The sequence below is a fragment of the Cherax quadricarinatus genome, chromosome 38 (assembly GCF_038502225.1).
Source record: "Cherax quadricarinatus isolate ZL_2023a chromosome 38, ASM3850222v1, whole genome shotgun sequence".
NCBI lineage: Eukaryota > Metazoa > Arthropoda > Malacostraca > Decapoda > Parastacidae > Cherax > Cherax quadricarinatus.
Window position 1 is genome coordinate 4,362,634 of NC_091329.1, and position 21,286 is coordinate 4,383,919.

Below are 21,286 nucleotides of genomic sequence, written 5' to 3' on the forward strand. Positions count from 1 at the left end.
CATCTATCCTCCAATAGCTGTTTATATCTTACCCTAACTGCCTCCTCTTTTAGTTTATAAACCTTCACCTCTCTCTTCCCTGATGCTTCTATTCTCCTTGTATCCCATCTACCTTTTACTCTCAGTGTAGCTACAACTAGAAAGTGATCTGATATATCTGTGGCCCCTCTATAAACATGTACATCCTGAAGTCTACTCAACAGTCTTTTATCTACCAATACATAATCCAACAAACTACTGTCATTTCGCCCTACATCATATCTTGTATACTTATTTATCCTCTTTTTCTTAAAATATGTATTACCTATAACTAAACCCCTTTCTATACAAAGTTCAATCAAAGGGCTCCCATTATCATTTACACCTGGCACCCCAAACTTACCTACCACACCCTCTCTAAAAGTTTCTCCTACTTTAGCATTCATGTCCCCTACCACAATTACTCTCTCACTTGGTTCAAAGGCTCCTATACATTCACTTAACATCTCCCAAAATCTCTCTCTCTCCTCTGCATTCCTCTCTTCTCCAGGTGCATACACGCTTATTATAACCCACTTCTCGCATCCAACCTTTACTTTAATCTACATAATTCTTGAATTTACACATTCATATTCTCTTTTCTCCTTCCATAACTGATCATTCAACATTACTGCTACCCCTTCCTTTGCTCTAACTCTCTCAGATACTCCAGATTTAATCCCATTTATTTCCCCCCACTGAAACTCCCCTACCCCCTTCAGCTTTGTTTTGCTTAGGGCCAGGACATCCAACTTCTTTTCATTCATAACATCAGCAATCATCTGTTTCTTGTCATCCGCACTACATCCACGCACATTTAAGCATCCCAGTTTTATAAAGTTTTTCTTCTTCTCTTTTTTAGTAAATGTCTACAGGAGAAGGGGTTACTAGCCCATTGCTCCCGGCATTTTAGTCGCCTCATACGACACGCATGGCTTACGGAGGAAAGATTCTTTTCCACTTCCCCATGGACAATAGAAGAAATAAAGAAGAACAAGAGCTATTTAGAAAAAGGAGAAAAACCTAGATGTATGTATATATATATGCATGTGCGTGTCTGTGAAGTGTGACCAAAGTGTAAGTAGGAGTAGCAAGATATCCCTGTTATCTAGCGTGTTTATGAGACAGAAAAAGAAACCAGCAATCCTACCATCATGCAAAACAGTTACAGGTTTCTGTTTCACAGTCATCTGGCAGGACGGTAGTATTTCCCTGGGTGGTTGCTGTCTACCAACCTACTACTGTATATAAAATATAATAGCAATCCTAATTAAAGTATGCACTATTATTCATTAATAGTAAAAAAAAAAGTAGGTGCAGAAAACTGTCGTTCTTGAGAAATTAGACATATGCAACATCTGGGTATCTTTACTGAAGACATTTTGCCATTCCATCTGGGTATCTTTATTGATGGTGAAATGTCTACAATAAAGCTACCCAGATGTCGCACGTGTCTGATTCTTCATCGTGTTGGTATTGTATTACAGTACCATACATTTACAATTATCATTCTTGTTGGTGTAAACTTTGTAATGTTCAAAGAGCTGCTTTTGCCAAAGACACTGCCCAGCATAATGATCTGTGGCGACAGAAATATGTACAAATGCACAGAGAGAGTTGAGAGGAATTACAAGCTCTTTTAAATCTAAATATAGAATCTTGAGTATATATATACAACTAAAGACTTTATACATAATTTATATGATAAATACCAACTAAATTATATAATGCTTTCAAAATTCTGGTAGTATCCTAAAATACAAATTCTTAAATGTAACATATAAGAATGTTTGTACTCTCACGGGCATAGCTATGTATCCACGACTCACTGACTAGTAGGAATTGGGGTGTCATTTACAAAAAAAAAAAAAAAAAAAAAAAAAAAAAAAAAAAAAAAAAAAAAAAAAAAAAAAAAAAATGATCAGGTACTCAAAGCAATACATGCCTTTTGAACTTTGTGTATTATATGTGCTTTTCAATATCATTTATACTATTCCAGATTACTTAAAATACAAGAAATAAAAAATTATGGTTTGTGTGTGCAGTTACACTGTAGATCAACCTTCCTACAGTATTAAAACAATTTACTTTCTTTTTTAAATTTATACTATAATACTGACTTTTATAAGTAAAAGTAAGGAAGTGAGCTCATCATTTTTTTTTTTACAGGCAAAGTGACTTTGCTTCTATTTAACAAAAATTTCTTTGGGGTTACAAATCTCATTATTGTACAAAATACTTGAGAGAATTAAATTCTTTAACACTACATACACCCAAAGGCTATCAGATTCCATTAATTTACTATAAAAAAACTTATACCAATTTCTGAACATGAACCTAATCCTAAACTGAAGATACACATACAAATTTTTTACAATAAATAAATAAATGTTATCTATAAAATTACTAAAAATATTCTCATCTAGTGTGTCATCGGACGTTTCTAGTCAAAGTAACACTACCTATATATCACTGTCTCATAAAAAAATTATTTTTATGTATTTTAAAGCATTGGAATCCACTGGTATTTAAATGGTAATATACTACATGTTTCCCAACCCCTGGACACAGTACTCTACATGAGACACTGCCTATTGTGAGGCCAAACTCAACATGTTAACTACAGTAAACCCTCAATATAATGCACTTCTAAAATTATGGGAAAAATCCACTAAATTGTACTTTTAACCCCTTTATTCTTCAACGTTTATTGCAGTTTATCTGGAAGTTATGTGTACAGTACTATAATAACGATACAGTACAGTAGTTTAGTGCATTTGATTGCTATTTTGTATTATTCTTCTGAGTTAACGGACACTCCTCCCTATTTGTTCATTATATTGACAGTTTATTGTATGTTAAAAGAATGCTTTAAAACAATACGGTATGTATATAAGAAATAAAAAAATTATATAAATTGAAAATTTATTTTTGTATTTTTTGTTTTGTTTCTATAAATATTGTTTTAAGGCCTTCTTTACAACATTTCACATGTTGAACTGGATCTTACTGTCAGAAACGCCTCGTGTGCACTTCAAAAATTCGGCAATTATTTTTTTCTATCTATAAGAACATGTTAACGGTAATGATCAATAAATAAAGTGATAAAAACAAAACAATCTGCTACCTCTGACAAAACATTTTTCAACTAGAATATCCTCTCTGGACACGAGGACATGCTGGCTACACTGGAAGAGGTGGATGGTCGATGACCTGACCTCCTTGACCCTCCTTGTTGAGCTTGTCCCGATGACTGTGACACTTGTATTTGCTGAGAAGAATGGCCTGCCTGTGGCTGCTGCTGTGAAGGTTGTGGCTGCTGTGGTTGCTGCTGCTGTTTTCCCCGGCGGGGAGGGGCCAAAAATTCGAACATGCTGTGGGTATGGTGTGACAACATCTTGCCAAGATCACATGGTAGGGGGTCCATCCAAAAGAAGTCATGATTTAATGAAGAGTCTGCATCTGTGGGAAAAGACAATAATCACGTTGTAAACAGTACGACAACATAAATTTAACAACAGGATTATTATTATAATCCTGGGTAAGCACTAAACCTGTATGGGTAATGAAACATCTGGGGAAATGGGAGGCCATCAGGTTCAATCCAAGGGAGGACAGATCCAATTTACTGTATCAAGAGCCCCTCCACAGTATCAAGGAACCTCGTATGAGGGGGTTTAATGACAGATGATTAATCTTTCAGTACTGTAATAATAATAATAATCTTCATGAAAAAAAAAAAAAACTTGTCTCTTTAGCTAAGTTCTTCATGTAGTATACACTAAAAATAAGTTTAAGTTCATACCCATTCTTTTAGAAGGATCCAGCGTTAACATCTTGTCTATAAGGTCGCAAGCATGAGGGTCACGGACATAGGGCTTAAGTCTTTCCTTAACTTTTCTCTTATGATTCTTAGCAAGTTCCATAGTACAGAAGAGTGGGAGATTTTCAACCCCTGGCCACACTTCTGGGGTTATTGACCCACACAGCTGTGAAATAAGATTTAGCTGATGCTGCTCTGTGCTGCCCTGAAAAAAAAAATATTGTTTTAATCATAAAATACTTGAGGATTTTGACAATATTTCAAGTTCTTTTTCGCTACATGTACAGGTGGGTCCTGCTTTACGACATTTCACCAATGCAGCAGTTTTCAATTATGCCCATTTTTTATTTATTCAGACTTCCTATAATAAATATATTCACCACTAACTATAAGGACAGAAATATTTTAACCCGTAAACGGTCCAAACGTATATATACGTTTTTTCAACACTTGAAAGTATGTAAAAAAAGTAGATCTTCTTTTTGTTTTTCTACATTTGAAAATGTGTAAAAAAACTTTGATCTACTTTTTTTTGGGTTATATTTGAAAATATGTAAAAAACACTTAGATCTGCTTGGACCGTTTACGGGTTAAGGTAAGTAATATATGTACTGTATATGCATTTTTTTAGGCCTGGCTCTATTGATCACTTAGTATATGATAGTGTAAACATGTTATCAGGCTTTTATATGCATTTGAAAGTGAAAAAAAAGCTATATTTCACTTTACAGCTATTTTAGCTTTACAGCAGTAGCCCAGAATCTAACCTGCTGTATAGGTGAAGCCCTCCTGTACTAATGTGAAAATTACATATACATAAAGTATAAATGTATGTAATGTAATAATTATTAGCATAAAGAACGCAAATGCTACACTGAGCATTTGCACTTAAAAAGTAATACCATCACCAAACCTACCATAATTCAGAATGCCAGTATATTATATTTGGAATAATAAAGTATAGTCAACTACTTACCAGAGTTGAAGTTTGGTTCTAGTCACTTACTTCCTGACCTGATGCTCTGCACTCACCAACTTCCTGACCTGATGCTCCACATTCACCTACTTCCTGACCTGATGCTCCACACACACCTACTTCCTGACCTAATGCTCTGCACTCACCTGCTTCCTGACCTGATGCTCCACATTCACCTACTTCCTAACCTGATGCTCCACACTCACTTACTTCCTAACCTGATGTTCCACTTAATTCCCTATACTCGGTTGCACACCTGAGGGGTGTACCATCCCTATATAAACATGTTCCCATCTCACATTTTGTATCTGCTAAAGAGGACTCCAGCTGGGGGTCAAAATATAAAGACCACTTTGTTTTCTGTGTGTCTGTCTCCATGTGGGTTATTATGTACTTAGATTCAATGAAAAACTATATTTTCAAATATCTCGCCTGACTTTTCCCTCCCTGCAAAAACTATTACAATACTTCAGTTTTCCTAAATACCGCTGACTACATTCTTGAAGAAAAAACATAATTCATTAATGTTTCTGTAAGGAATAAATCACAATCAACCCACAATCTGCAGAGAAAAATTTAGACATGTTTTGGTTTGTCCATCACAAGTTGGTAATGGTCTGGGTTTCCTTTGCAAGTTGTGGATTTGTTGTGAATATTTCGTATATTGTGTGTAAATTACAACAATAATATTGTATACACAATTTTTTTTTTAACACACTGTCCATCTCCCATTGGGGCAGGGCAGCCCCAAAAAAAAAAAAACGAAAGTTTTCCTTCTCTTTACATTTAGTAATTTACATGGAAGGGGTTACTAGTCTCTTGCTCCCAGCTTTTCAATCGTCTCCTATGACAAACATGGCTTGTGGAGGAAGGATTCTTTTCCACTTCGCCATGGAGTATACACAGGATTTATCACTTCCATAATATTTCTCACCACTTTTAACTGTCATAAGCCAACTCACTTACAATTATAACAGAGAATAACATTATTCCAGCATATTATGACAAGCCAAGAAAATATTCCTTCACTCAAACATTCACATTAAAAAGTACAGTCACTTATATTTATGAAAAGATGACTTATTGTAACAGTGTCTCTAAAGTACTGTACTCTTTGGAAATCCCTGCTTCCTGAGGGCCTGGTTTCATATAAAAAATTTCTAAAATTTTTCAACATATTTAAATATTTCCCACATGAAAGGAATTTTTTTTATAATTGTACAGTAAGCTATTTATTATAAGTTATTGTCATCTTTAGCCCTTAACCCTTTGACTGTCGCGGCCGTATATATACGTTTATGAGGTACCGTGTTTGACGTATATATACTTATAAATTCTAGCGGCTTCAAATCAGGCAGGAGAAAGCTGGTAGGCCCACATGTGAGAGAATGGGTCTGTGTGGTCAGTGTGCACCATATAAAAAAAATCCTGGAGCACGCAGTGCATAATGAGAAAAAAAAAACTCCGACCGTTTTTTTTAATTAAAATGCCGACTTTGTGGTCTATATTCGTATAGTATTTGTGGTTGCATTCTCGTTTTCTTGGTCTCATTTGATAGAATGGAAACTATATTATAGAAATAGAGGTGATTTTGATTAATTTTACTATAAAAAGAACCTGGAAATGGAGCACAAAGTACAAGAAATGTTTGATTTTTGCCGATGTTCAAAAGTAAACAAATGATGTCATTGTCCAATAAATGTCCAAATAGCCATTCTAATATGCAGTCATGAATGGGTTGATGTAATTTTTACAATTATTACAGTATTGCAGTAGTCTGCATAACAGTAAATCTTCTATTTTTTGTTTGAATAAAATTTCAAAATAAAAAGCAAGAGTAATATCAGAGGGGCCTGGAGACATGACTGATGAACAAAGAAAATGTTATTTTAGAGCCAGGAATGTCTGCATTGTTCATTCTGGTCCTTATTTTGAAATTGTCATATTTTTTAATTTTTTGTGAAATTGGCCAAATTGCAAATTTCTGACCATGTTATTGGGTAGTTGAAATCGGTAAATGGGCAGTTTCTTGTACTCAATCGATGGGAAAAATGGAGTTCTGAAGAAATAGCTATGAGTTTGGTTGACTGGAAAAATGGAATTAGCCGAAAATAGGGCTCAAAGTGGGCGAAATAGCCGATTTGTAAATATCGCCGAGGTCGCTAACTTCGCGAGAGCGTAATTCCATCAGTTTTCCATCAAATTTCGTTTTTTTGGTGTCTTTACAATGGGGAAAAGATTCTCTATCATTTCATAAGAAAAAAATAATTTTTTTTTTTAAATTTTGCGACACCAGGAGACACCTCAGGATTGGGGGTTGCGACAGTCAAAGGGTTAATTAATATAAAGTAATAGATACTGCAACACAATATATTTATCTGTTTTAAACAGTTAAAAAGTATAATACATGGCAAATCTTTCTGTTAATCGTGGTAATTGTACCTGCATAATAGGTGTTCTTGTCCACATTTCAGCCATTATGCAACCTGCACCCCAGAGATCAATAGGTGGTCCATAGTTCCTCTCACCAAGTAGCAACTCTGGTGGGCGATACCAGAGAGTAACAACACGATTTGTGTACCTGCCAAAGTGCACATTAATGAAAATATCATTCAATGCTAAAAGGAGCTACATCCCAGTTTGTCAATTTAAAAATAGTACAACAAATGAATCGTAAGGTCAATGAAGTTACAAGCATAGTCAATGAAAAAGAAATTTATGCAAAAGGCTATCTATAAGTTTTGCACATCGCTGAGTATTTAATAATCCATCAATAGAACCAAATAATAATAATATACATGCAAGTACCACAATACACATCTAGGTACCTATTTGGCTGCCCATTTCTTTGAGAAAATGCACGTGCAAGTCCAAAGTCGGCTAATTTTAGTGTTCCAGATTTTGTAATAAGTACATTGGCAGCCTTCATATCACGATGTAGTATCTGAAAATAGAAGTGATAAGTATTATGTTTTCGAAAAAGACATATATTCAATGACTTTCTGCTCAGTCTTGAGCACCTTGTAATTCCCAAATTTACTGTTTATGACCTGTAATCATAATCCAACTTTAGAGACCATATAATATACGTATAAGTAAACAATTAGTTATTGCCCTTGTTAGTCTTAAGTTATGCTTAAGTTTGCCTGAAATGCTCTACATAAAAATGGTCTTCCTGCATGAACACCTATATGTAACCTAACTCTGTACAGTGTATCATGCTGACCTGGAGTTTACCTGGAAAGAGTTCCGGGGGTCAACGCCCCCGCGGCCCGGTCTGTGACCAGACCTCCTGGTGGATCAGAGCCTGATCAACCAGGCTGTTACTGTTGGCTGCACGCAAACAAACGTATGAGCCACAGCCCGGCTGGTCAGGAACCGACTTTAGGTGCTTGTCCAGTGCCAGCTTGAAGACAGCCAGGGGTCTGTTGGGAATCCCCCTTATGTATGCTAGGAGGCAGTTGAACAGTCTCGGGCCCCTGACACTTATTGTATGGTCTCTCAACGTGCTAGTGACACCCCTGCTTTTCATTGGGGGGATGTTGCATCGTCTGCCAAGTCTTTTGCTTTCGTAGTGAGTGATTTTCGTGTGCAAGTTCGGTACTAGTCCCTCTAGGATTTTCCAGGTGTATATAATCATGTATCTCTCCCGCCTGCGTTCCAGGGAATACAGGTTCAGGAACCTCAAGCGCTCCCAGTAATTGAGGTGTTTTATCTCCGTTATGCGTGCCGTGAAGGTTCTCTGTACATTTTTTAGGTCAGCAATTTCACCTGCCTTGAAAGGTGCTGTTAGTGTGCAGCAATATTCCAGCCTAGATAGAACAAGTGACCTGAAGAGTGTCATCATGGGCTTGGCATCCCTAGTTTTGAAGGTTCTCCTTATCCATCCTGTCATTTTTCTAGCAGATGCGATTGATACAATGTTATGGTCCTTGAAGGTGAGATCCTCCGACATGATCACTCCCAGGTCTTTGACGTTGGTGTTTCGCTCTATTTTGTGGCCAGAATTTGTTTTGTACTCTGATGAAGATTTAATTTCCTCGTGTTTGCCATATCTGAGTAATTGAAATTTCTCATCATTAAACTTCATATTGTTTTCTGCAGCCCACTGAAAGATTTGGTTGATGTCCGCCTGGAGCCTTGCAGTGTCTGCAATGGAAGACACTGTCATGCAGATTCGGGTGTCATCTGCAAAGCAAGACACGGTGCTGTGGCTGACATCCTTGTCTATGTCAGATATGAGGATGAGGAACAAGATGGGAGCAAGTACTGTGCCTTGTGGAACAGAGCTTTTCACCGTAGCTGCCTCGGACTTTACTCTGTTGACTACTACTCTCTGTGTTCTGTTAGTGAGGAAATTATAGATCCATCGACCGACTTTTCCCGTTATTCCTTCAGCACGCATTTTGTGTGCTATTACGCCATGGTTACACTTGTCAAAGGCTTTTGCAAAGTCTGTATATATTACATCTGCATTCTTTTTGTCTTCTAGTGCATCTAGGACCTTGTCGTAGTGATCCAATAGTTGAGACAGACAGGAGTGATCTGTTCTAAACCCATGTTGCCCTGGGTTGTGTAACTGATGGGTTTCTAGATTATTATTATTATGTATTACAGGTCAGCCATCACTAATCCGGCATCATTGGGACCTGTAGTGTGCCGGATTACAGAGTGGTTAGGTTATAATACACTTAATTAATCTATCAATAGAGACTCTTTCTGCTACATCTTCCTCATTTTCATCACTGCTTTCTCCTCCACTGGCTTGCTGCTGTGGATTTACAGCCATCTGCACAATTTCTGAATCAGTATAATGATGAAATTTGAGTCAGTATATTGATTTGAGTCAGTATAATGATGAAATTTTAAATTATGCTAGCCAAAATTAGTGCCAGATTACTGATGGAACCAGATAACTGATTGCCTGATTAGTGATGGCTGACCTGTATTATAATTATCATCAATTCTTTACTAATCAATCTTAGTCAAACATGGCTTTATGCTACCCTTTCTTACTGGTTTGATGCCCAGTTACCAGAATTTATATGAACTATGGAAAAGATATAGCAACACTTCAGTTATCCTCATTGAAAACCACCTTCCAGGTACTGAACAGCAAACCCAGTTTACATTTACAGTCAGCTAGACTGAGAAGCATGCACTCAAAAGAGCCAGCTTCTAAGTAACAGAACACTGAGATAAGTAACAGAAAGTCTAGATAAGTAGCAGAATCCTTAAATGATCAACAAAGGTCCAGATAAGTAACAGAAAATTTAGATAAGCAGCTGAATCCTTAAATGAGCAACAAAGGTCTGGTTAAGTAACCGAAAGTTTATGGAAGTAACAAAGTTGACATAAGTAGCAAAGCTTCTACAATTAACAAAGTTTGGATAATTAACAAAACCTTTAACTCATACCTTACTACTGTGGATATAGAAGAGTCCTTCCAGCAACTGTTGCATTACTTTCTTAATTTCGCCCAGACTAAACTTGACATTATAATTGGATAATAAGCCTGCCAAGTCGTGCTCGCAGAAGTCAAACACCAAATAGAAGGTTGAGCGCCACCGGTTGTAGGCAGATGCTGTGCACAACAACACTTAAGTAATGCACCATGAATATATAACTCTTCAGGTATCATATAATATTTAAAAAAAATCTAAACCAATTCACTCACTAACTTCCATTCATTGCTTTAGCAGTTGATATGTCAATATACAGTAATTAGTTGTATTATTATTATTATTATTTTACTATTATATTATTATTATTATTATAATAATCACAACTAAGTGCTAAACTCATAAGCATCAAGTCAGTTTTACTACATTTTTATATTTTGCATATTAGGGGTTTGCATTACATTAGTAATGTGATCATCAAATCACACTTCTTCAGAAAAAATCCTCCCCAGGGCAAATCAGATTTTTAGTAAATAATTTTACATTTGTTCTTGGAAGTACTGTAAATTGCTTATTTCATGCTGTTTAGTGTTGTCAAGTGAAGTCTCTGTTCTTTCTGTACCTAAGCAAGTATCATTAAGCAATTGTTTTCACCTGCATATGCTTGCTGAGGGCATTCTTCGTTCTTTTCACAGATTCACATTTCTCAATATACAAGCCAAACTCTGAGGGTGTTCCTCAGAGTCTTATACTGTAAGATGTTTAATATATCCTGGGAAGACAATATAAGTACATGACTGCCTCATCAGGGTTGGGTAATTCCAAGCGAGAAACAAGAACAAGATTAATTCCATATTTTGTAGGAGTGAAAATTAATAATTTCCTGCAAACAAATTTAATGAATTTGCAGTCTCAGAATAGGACCTTGATAAAACTTAAATTTTAACCAATACTCAAAAGGTTCTGCAAGAGTCTCAGATTCCTTATGAAAACCATGTAAATCCTCCGAGGTGTTGTTTCTATTAGCAAGAGTCAAATTAGACGTGACTATGGCATCATCTATACCCTTGATTGATTTTGAGTTTTCTTATACTCGCAGCCCAGCCTGAGGCCAGCCTTTTCTGATGACTGACTGTTTAACCAGGCTGGTGCTCTTGGCAGCACCATCCTGGAAACTTGCTTCTTAGATGGGTACAAGGAAAGTGCCTGTCTGAAAAACCTGTCCATATTAAGTAGGGGAAGGAAGGCGGGGTAGAGGTCGTCCTTGTAAAGGTTGGAGGGAGGGGGTAAAGGAGATTTTGTGGGCAAGGGGCTTGGACTTCCAGCAAGCATGCGTGAGCGTGTTAGGAGTGAATGGAGATGAATGGTATTTGGGACCTGATGAGCTGTTGGAGTATGAGCAGGGTAATATTTAGTGAAGGGATTCAGGGAAACCGGTTATTTTTGTATAGCCGAACTTGAGTCCTGGAAATGGGAAGTGCAATCCCTGCACTTTAAAGGAGGTGTTTGGGATACTGGCAGTTTGGAGGGATATGTTGTATATCTTTATACGTACGTATATGCTTTTAAGCTGTTGTATTCTGAGCACCTCTGCAAAAACAGTGATTATGTGTGAGTGAGGTGAAAGTGTTGAATGATGATGAAAGTATTTTCTTTTTTGGGGATTTTCTTTCTTTTTGGGTCACCATGCCTCGGTGAGAGACGGCCGACTTGTTAAAAAAAAAAAAAAAAAATTAAGTACCAGGTTAGTTGGTGGCCCATATTCAATATTACTGCAAATTCCATTGCTAAAGGTGGTGAACTGAGAGTATGATAACACCTTCCTTTATCATGGTCTGTGGGTTACTGAGAGAGTGAGTACTGTACTGTGATATGTTTATCAGAGTTAGGGTGATACCAGACGTATGACTATTCCTAATTCATTTTCTTTACATGGCTCAAAATGTGAAAACATTGTTACTCAATCAGTAGCAAACTCTTTACTCACATTTCATGGTAAAGATTTTTTTTGCAGAGACTGTATAATAAGAAGAAATAAAATGTATTCTTTGCTGTACAATTTTTGTTAAATTAAACAAATACAGTACCACAGAAAAACACAAACACATGTGCCCATTACAGTAGTCCCCACATATCCATGAGGGATACGTTTGAAGACCTACTGTGGATATCCGAAACCATGGATAGTAGCGAACCCTGTGTATAAGTCGTTTTTTGTTTACATACAGACCTTTGATAAAGTTTAATCGATAAATTATGCATAAAAAGTCAAGAATTAGCATTTTTTCACTGATGGGAAGCACTTCATGACTTCTCTGAGGGTTAGAAGAACTGTTCTGTCACTACTTTTAAAGGTTATTTTCTGGGCCATGATAAACCGCAGATAACTGAAACCGCAGAGACTGAATCTGCAGATACAGGGGTCCTACTGTACTTAAATAATTACAATAATTAAATACTGTAAACATTAAATAAAAAATCAAGATTTGTTTTTTGAAAAGTCAAAATGTAATACAGTACAGTATACAATAGTATAGTAATTATTTGTTAACAGTTCTGGAGATCATCAACCCTGATGGCCAGGTCTTAGACATAAATTGGATACAAAATATCACAGGAAAAAGAACTTTTGAGAAACCACACAAGAAGGTACAGTACTGAATATAATTACTATAGAAGTTTGTAAGATTTACGTGAGACAGAAGGGAAAGAGCAGCAATCCTGGCAAAGTGCATAATATTTAACATGCTTTCATGTCACACTTGTATGACAGGACAGTAGTATACCACCCTACTACCTCTTTATGTACGTCTTTTACATCTGAAGCTTTTCCACACAAATTATTCCAATGCACTATGCTTCTAAACTGAATGCCATAAAAATTAATAATTACAGTACAATACATTGATTATTTAGCTCAAAGAAAAAATAACTGAAAAGCAAAAAGACACTTACGCTTTGTACGACATATCTCGTTCAACTTGACAACATTATCGTGCTTCAGTTGCTGTAGAATCTTGATTTCTCGGAGGGCAGTGATAGGGAACTGAAATAAAAGTTTCCTACATGGTACACACTATTACTGCTTACATTAAATAAGTTTAATTTGCCCATTCATCACAGCAAGTGAAATAACAAATACATATTTGAATGCCCTTTTTTTTATGAATGCAATATACTGTTAACAATAAGGAAAGTACAAATATTTTCAAAATCCTGAAGTGCAAAAAATTTAAATTATTTTCTAATTACAATAAAGAAAATATGAATTTATAGCCTATCTTAAAATACACACTTGTCTTCCACAATTTGAATAAATACACAGTGGACCCCCAGTTTTCGGCTGGTGCAGAAATTGTACAATTCGGATTTCGAGCACTTTTTTCGGCGAAATTTCCCCCTGAGTTTCGTACATTGGCTTGGAAATCGACGGTACCAGACGCATCCACTTGGGCCGCTCATACGCTCATGACTCACTCTTGGGCACATTAAATGTCTTATTTTACGTGACTATAGACATTGTCATTAATCCATCTATGACATTTTCTTCAAAATTATGTAAGAAACACATTACATAGCACATAAACATGCAATGTTTATATGCAATGTATGTTTAATAATAATCACTCTTGGGCACATTAAATATCTTATTTTAGGTTAATATAGATATTTTAATTAATCCATCTATGATATTTTCTTCAAAATTATACTATAAGAAACACATTATATAGCATATAAACATGCAATGTTTATATGCTATGGGGTCGGCTGGAGGGTAAACAATACGTTTTCTCTGGTCCAGCTTCAGGGAAAACGTGCATGAATCTGCGTTGGCCTAGTAACCACCCTTAATAGTACATAAGGCTTTTGTTTACAATTCTCAGCATGAATTATTCATTATTTCTCCCTTTGTTTATGATGGCATCTAAACGATTAAACTCAGTGAACATGGTACGTCGATGGTAATAATATGGCTGTAGGCAGCAGTGTGTGTAGCCGGTAGGTATACGCCTGAGATGTAGTCCCTCTGGGACTACAAATAAATACTACTTGCCAACAACAGTCTTCAATAAAAGTATGTAATGTTCATTTATCATTAAAATTAGTCATTTATATTTATTTTTCATTGTTTTCTGTATGTAAAACTGTAGTTGTTCTCTATAAAATGTATTTTTTGTTAATATTTTTGGGTGTCCGAAATGGATTAATTGGATTTATATTTTTTATAGAAAATATTATGTACAGTACAGTGGACCCCCGCTTAACGATTACCTCCTAATGTGACCAATTATGTAAGTGTATTTATATAAGTGCGTTTGTACGTGTATGTTTGGGGGTCTGAAATGGACTAATCTACTTCACAATATTCCTTATGGGAACAAATTCGGTCAGTACTGGCACCTGAACATACTTCTGGAATGAAAAAATATCGTTAATCGGGGGTCCACTGTACTTCGCTTTTCGGCCATTTCTGATTTAGGCCAACCTTTTGGAACAGACTAATTACAAAAACTGGGGATCTACTGTATGTAAAACATTCTTATGTGTCCCTTGCAGAAGAAATAAGAATTATGAAGAAAGAGTAAAGGTACTGGAAATGCCCTAATTATAAGATAAGAGAAGGAAAGAAGATACAATAACTACAATAAATTAAAAAAAATGTGTGATAAGAGACAAGGAAAATGTTTTAGTCCCAGAAGTAAGAAATATTTCCCAGTAATGTAGATGTGGAGCCAGAAAATATGGTAGATCATCTACTTTTATCTGGTTTTCTGTTATTCAGCTTTAAACATTATTTGATCCAGCACCTAAGAAATAATGTGAAAAAGAAATGTACGTAAAACAATGAGGCTAGTGTTGTTGAAACTCCAGTGAACCCTCTTCCCCAAAGGAATCAGACAAGTGATGATCCACTGTATTTCTTTGCAAATAGAGGTAGAAAGTTGGAATGTACTCAAAAGATACTAGCATGTGCCAAAATTCATGAGAATTTTATTAATAGCTTACAGCATAATCTTACAAAAGAATACAGGACACAATAATAATAAAATCTATTCCTGAAAATTACAAACACTGTCAGTAATTATAAATTAGTATGTAATTACATATGTAGTTGTGTTTTCACAAATATTTCTATAAATATCTTTTCAATATATTGTATACTTACACCTTCTTTTTCATTTTCCATCAAGACTTTCTTCAGCGCCACGACCTTCTTTGTTTTCTTATGACGAGCCTTAAACACTTCACTGAAAAAAGAATAAGTGTCTATAATTATTTTTTGAAACATCAAAAATACAATTATTCCAACACTCCTGCTAACCACCTCAGCTACCACAACTACCCAGTTATACAGCAGGCTAGGTTCCAGGCTGCTGCTCCAATGTAAAAATCACTGTAAAGTGAAACTGTCTCATTTCACTTTCAACTGCATATAAAAGCCTGAGAACATGTGTATGCTATCATATACAGTGGACCCCCGGATAACGAGCAGCTCCCAACTCGACCAATTATGTAAGTTTATTTTTGTAAGTGCTTTTGTAGGTGTATTTTTAGGGGTCTGAAATGGACTAATCTAATTCACAATATTTCTTATGGGAACAAATTCGGTCTATAACGGCACCCAAACAGACTTCTGGATTGAAATAATATCGTTATGCGGGGGGTCCACTGTACAGTGGATCCCCGGTTTACGATGTTATTTCATTCAAGAAGTATGTTCAGGTGCCATTACTGAACGAATTTGTTCCCATAAGGAATATTGTGAATTAGATTAGTCCATTTCAGACCCCCAAACATACACGTACAAATGCACTTACATAAATACACTTACATAATTGGTTGCATTGGGAGCTGATCGTAAAGCGGGGGTCCACTGTATAGAGATAGGCCTAAAAAAATGTGCATACAGTACACACATTTCTTACCTTAAAATATTTTTGTCTATAGTGTATAGTGAGTGGTGAATACATTTATTGTAGGAAGTCTGAATAAGTGAAGAATGGGTATAATTGAAAACCACTGCATTAATGAAACACTGTAAAGCAAAGCTAGGCCCGCCTGCAATTATTTTAATTAGATCTAAGCTTTATTGACTACCCATGCTATTAAAGTCTCATCCTGCATCAAGTAAGGTGTAAGCTAATCCTTGAAATATCAAATAAAGCAAACTCTCAGTATATACGTATATGCACCTTTTAGTGTACACACTCTCAGTGTACAATATACAGAAATTCTGATAGAGGGTGTATATAAATTATATTGTAGGATATGAATGGGTTCAGTACAATACTACTCAGGTTTACATGAAAAAACCTATACAGATGAATACAGACGTTTGAAGGAAAATGTTTTACAAAACTCACAAATGTAAAGCTCACATTATTACAGATAATTTTATTTTACTCCATGGGGAAGTGGAGAATAATGCTTCCTCTGTAAGCCATGAGTGTTGTAAGAGGAGACTAAAATGCTGGGAACAAGGGGCTAGTATTACTTAAATTTAACCCGTAAACGGTCCATGCAGATCTACGTTCACATGTGTAGTGCTACAAAAGTAGATCTAAGTTTTTTTTACATATTTTCAAATATAACGAAAAAAAAGTAGATCAAAGTTTTTTTTACACATTTTCAAATGTAGAAAAACAAAAAGAAGATCTACTTTTTTTACATACTTTCAAATGTTGAAAAAACGTATATATACGTTTGGACCGTTTACGGGTTAAAAAAGATTTTTTCTATTAAGGTCACCCTGCCTCAGTGGAATATGGCCAGTGTGTTGAAAAAAGAATTATTTTATGAATAATAGCTAGAATTTGTTACAAAAGCAGCAGTAAAATCTGAGGGAGGCAATGGTAGCCAGGCTGCAGGGTTGTAAACTGAGGTTCTGACAATCACCAGCTCCATCACATAGCATACCTGGAGAGGGTTTTGGGGGATCAACACCCCTCGGCCCAGTCTGTGACCAGGCCTTGCTGACAATTCTCATTTAATGACATATTTACACGGCCAAACCTCTGGAATGACACAGCATCTCCTCACTTAATGACGGAGTTCCATTGCTAAGACCACATCGTTAAATGAATTCGTCACTAAGTGAGGAGCATACTATAATGGTAGTAAATTTGTGTCAACCATCTTTGATATTATTTTAATGTCACCTTTGCACCATTTATAACATTTCTTGTATATTTTGAAATGTTTACACAGTAGTATACTGTACATTGAAATAAACAGAATAGAGGAAATCAGCTCTAATATACATTATTTAAGTATGAATACTGGTCAGAGAGCCCGTCGTAAGTCTGAGGCATCGGTAAACGAGTATGTCGCTAAGTGAGGAGAGGCTGCATTCATCTCTTTATCATAATAAAGATTTGCACATGAAAATCACTCCCTATGAAAGCAAAAGACTCGGCAGATGATGCAACATCCCTCCAGTGAAAAGCAGGGATGCCACTAGCACGATAAGAAATAACACAATAAGTGTGAGGGGCCCCAAGACTGTTTAACTGCTTCCCAGCATACTTAAGGGGGGTTACCAATAGACCCCTGGCTGTCTTCAAGAAGGTTTTGGACAGGCACCTAAAGTTAGTACCTGATCAGCCAGGCTGTCATTTGTACATCGGTTTATGTGCAGCCAACAGCAACAGCCTGGTTGATCAGGCCCTGATCCACCATGAGACCTGGTCACAGATCGGACCATGGGGGCGATGACCCCTGAAACCCTCTCCAGGTATACTCCAGGTAAGGTTCTGGCTATTCATATCAGGGGTGATATTAAAATGAGTAATTAATATGCAACCACCCAGGGAAGTACTACCGTCCTGCCAGATGACTGTGAAACAAAAACCTGTAACTGTTTTGCATGATGGTAGGATTGCTGGTTTCTTTTTCTGTCTCATAAACACGCTAAGATAACAGGGATATCTTGCTACTCCTACTTACACTTTGGTCACACTTCACAGACATGCACATGCATATATATATATACATACATCTAGGTTTTTCTCCTTTTTCTAAATAGCTCTTGTTCTTTTTTATTTCTTCTATTGTCCATGGGGAAGTGGAAAAGAATCTTTCCTCCGTAAGCCATGCGTGTCGTATGAGGCGACTAAAATGCCGGGAGCAATGGGCTAGTAACCCCTTCTCCTGTATACAATTACTAAAAAAGAGAAGAAGAAAAACTTTATAAAACTGGGTTGCTTAAATGTGCGTGGATGTAGTGCGGATGACAAGAAACAGATGATTGCTGATGTTATGAATGAAAAGAAGTTGGATGTCCTGGCCCTAAGCGAAACAAAGCTGAAGGGGGTAGGAGAGTTTCAGTGGGGGGAAATAAATGGGATTAAATCTGGAGTATCTGAGAGAGTTAGAGCAAAGGAAGGGGTAGCAGTAATGTTAAATGATCAGTTATGGAAGGAGAAAAGAGAATATGAATGTGTAAATTCAAGAATTATGTGGATTAAAGTAAAGGTTGGATGCGAGAAGTGGGTCATAATAAGCGTGTATGCACCTGGAGAAGAGAGGAATGCAGAGGAGAGAGAGAGATTTTGGGAGATGTTAAGTGAATGTATAGGAGCCTTTGAACCAAGTGAGAGAGTAATTGTGGTAGGGGACTTGAATGCTAAAGTAGGAGAAACTTTTAGAGAGGGTGTGGTAGGTAAGTTTGGGGTGCCAGGTGTAAATGATAATGGGAGCCCTTTGATTGAACTTTGTATAGAAAGGGGTTTAGTTATAGGTAATACATATTTTAAGAAAAAGAGGATAAATAAGTATACACGATATGATGTAGGGCGAAATGACAGTAGTTTGTTGGATTATGTATTGGTAGATAAAAGACTGTTGAGTAGACTTCAGGATGTACATGTTTATAGAGGGGCCACAGATATATCAGATCACTTTCTAGTTGTAGCTACACTGAGAGTAAAAGGTAGATGGGATACAAGGAGAATAGAAGCATCAGGGAAGAGAGAGGTGAAGGTTTATAAACTAAAAGAGGAGGCAGTTAGGGTAAGATATAAACAGCTATTGGAGGATAGATGGGCTAATGAGAGCATAGGCAATGGGGTCGAAGAGGTATGGGGTAGGTTTAAAAATGTAGTGTTAGAGTGTTCAGCAGAAGTTTGTGGTTACAGGAAAGTGGGTGCAGGAGGGAAGAGGAGCGATTGGTGGAATGATGATGTAAAGAGAGTAGTAAGGGAGAAAAAGTTAGCATATGAGAAGTTTTTACAAAGTAGAAGTGATGCAAGGAGGGAAGAGTATATGGAGAAAAAGAGAGAAGTTAAGAGAGTGGTGAAGCAATGTAAAAAGAGAGCAAATGAGAGAGTGGGTGAGATGTTATCAACAAATTTTGTTGAAAATAAGAAAAAGTTTTGGAGTGAGATTAACAAGTTAAGAAAGCCTAGAGAACAAATGGATTTGTCAGTTAAAAATAGGAGAGGAGAGTTATTAAATGGAGAGTTAGAGGTATTGGGAAGATGGAAGGAATATTTTGAGGAATTGTTAAATGTTGATGAAGATAGGGAAGCTGTGATTTCGTGTATAGGGCAAGGAGGAATAACATCTTGTAGGTGTGAGGAAGAGCCAGTTGTGAGTGTGGGGGAAGTTCGTGAGGCAGTAGGTAAAATGAAAGGGGGTAAGGCAGCCAGGATTGATGGGATAAAGATAGAAATGTTAAAAGCAGGTGGGGATATAGTTTTGGAGTGGTTGGTGCAATTATTTAATAAATGTATGGAAGAGGGTAAGGTACCTAGGGATTGGCAGAGAGCATGCATAGTTCCTTTGTATAAAGGCAAAGGGGATAAAAGAGAGTGCAAAAATTATAGGGGGATAAGTCTGTTGAGTGTACCTGGTAAAGTGTATGGTAGAGTTATAATTGAAAGAATTAAGAGTAAGACGGAGAATAGGATAGCAGATGAACAAGGAGGCTTTAGGAAAGGTAGGGGGTGTGTGGACCAGGTGTTTACAGTGAAACATATAAGTGAACAGTATTTAGATAAGGCTAAAGAGGTCTTTGTGGCATTTATGGATTTGGAAAAGGCGTATGACAGGGTGGATAGGGGGGCAATGTGGCAGATGTTGCAAGTGTATGGTGTAGGAGGTAGGTTACTGAAAGCAGTGAAGAGTTTTTACGAGGATAGTGAGGCTCAAGTTAGAGTATGTAGGAAAGAGGGAAATTTTTTCCCAGTAAAAGTAGGCCTTAGACAAGGATGTGTGATGTCACCGTGGTTGTTTAATATATTTATAGATGGGGTTGTAAGAGAAGTAAATGCGAGGGTCTTGGCAAGAGGCGTGGAGTTAAAAGATAAAGAATCACACACAAAGTGGGAGTTGTCACAGCTGCTCTTTGCTGATGACACTGTGCTCTTGGGAGATTCTGAAGAGAAGTTGCAGAGATTGGTGGATGAATTTGGTAGGGTGTGCAAAAGAAGAAAATTAAAGGTGAATACAGGAAAGAGTAAGGTTATGAGGATAACAAAAAGATTAGGTGATGAAAGATTGAATATCAGATTGGAGGGAGAGAGTATGGAGGAGGTGAACGTATTCAGATATTTGGGAGTGGACGTGTCAGCGGATGGGTCTATGAAAGATGAGGTGAATCATAGAATTGATGAGGGAAAAAGAGTGAGTGGTGCACTTAGGAGTCTGTGGAGACAAAGAACTTTGTCCTTGGAGGCAAAGAGGGGAATGTATGAGAGTATAGTTTTACCAACGCTCTTATATGGGTGTGAAGCGTGGGTGATGAATGTTGCAGCGAGGAGAAGGCTGGAGGCAGTGGAGATGTCATGTCTGAGGGCAATGTGTGGTGTGAATATAATGCAGAGAATTCGTAGTTTGGAAGTTAGGAGGAGGTGCGGGATTACCAAAACTGTTGTCCAGAGGGCTGAGGAAGGGTTGTTGAGGTGGTTCGGACATGTAGAGAGAATGGAGCGAAACAGAATGACTTCAAGAGTGTATCAGTCTGTAGTGGAAGGAAGGCGGGGTAGGGGTCGGCCTAGGAAGGGTTGGAGGGAGGGGGTAAAGGAGGTTTTGTGTGCGAGGGGCTTGGACTTCCAGCAGGCATGC

At 37.0% G+C, this 21,286-nt stretch overlaps 1 protein-coding gene across 1 annotated transcript in view; it reads right to left on the reverse strand.

Moving 5' to 3' along the window:
• Positions 1 to 1,946: 1,946 nt before the first annotated feature.
• Positions 1,947 to 21,286, reverse strand: part of LOC128692965 (cyclin-dependent kinase 9-like) — a 37,848-nt gene continuing 18,508 nt past the window's right edge. The window contains exons 3-9 of the mRNA XM_070092025.1: positions 15,387 to 15,468; positions 13,175 to 13,265; positions 10,235 to 10,401; positions 7,646 to 7,761; positions 7,260 to 7,398; positions 3,824 to 4,046; positions 1,947 to 3,480 (exon numbers count right to left, since the gene is read on the reverse strand). Of these exons, the coding sequence (XP_069948126.1) occupies positions 3,167 to 3,480; positions 3,824 to 4,046; positions 7,260 to 7,398; positions 7,646 to 7,761; positions 10,235 to 10,401; positions 13,175 to 13,265; positions 15,387 to 15,468 (1,132 nt within the window). The 3' untranslated portion in view covers positions 1,947 to 3,166. The remainder of the gene's footprint in view (positions 3,481 to 3,823; positions 4,047 to 7,259; positions 7,399 to 7,645; positions 7,762 to 10,234; positions 10,402 to 13,174; positions 13,266 to 15,386; positions 15,469 to 21,286) is intronic.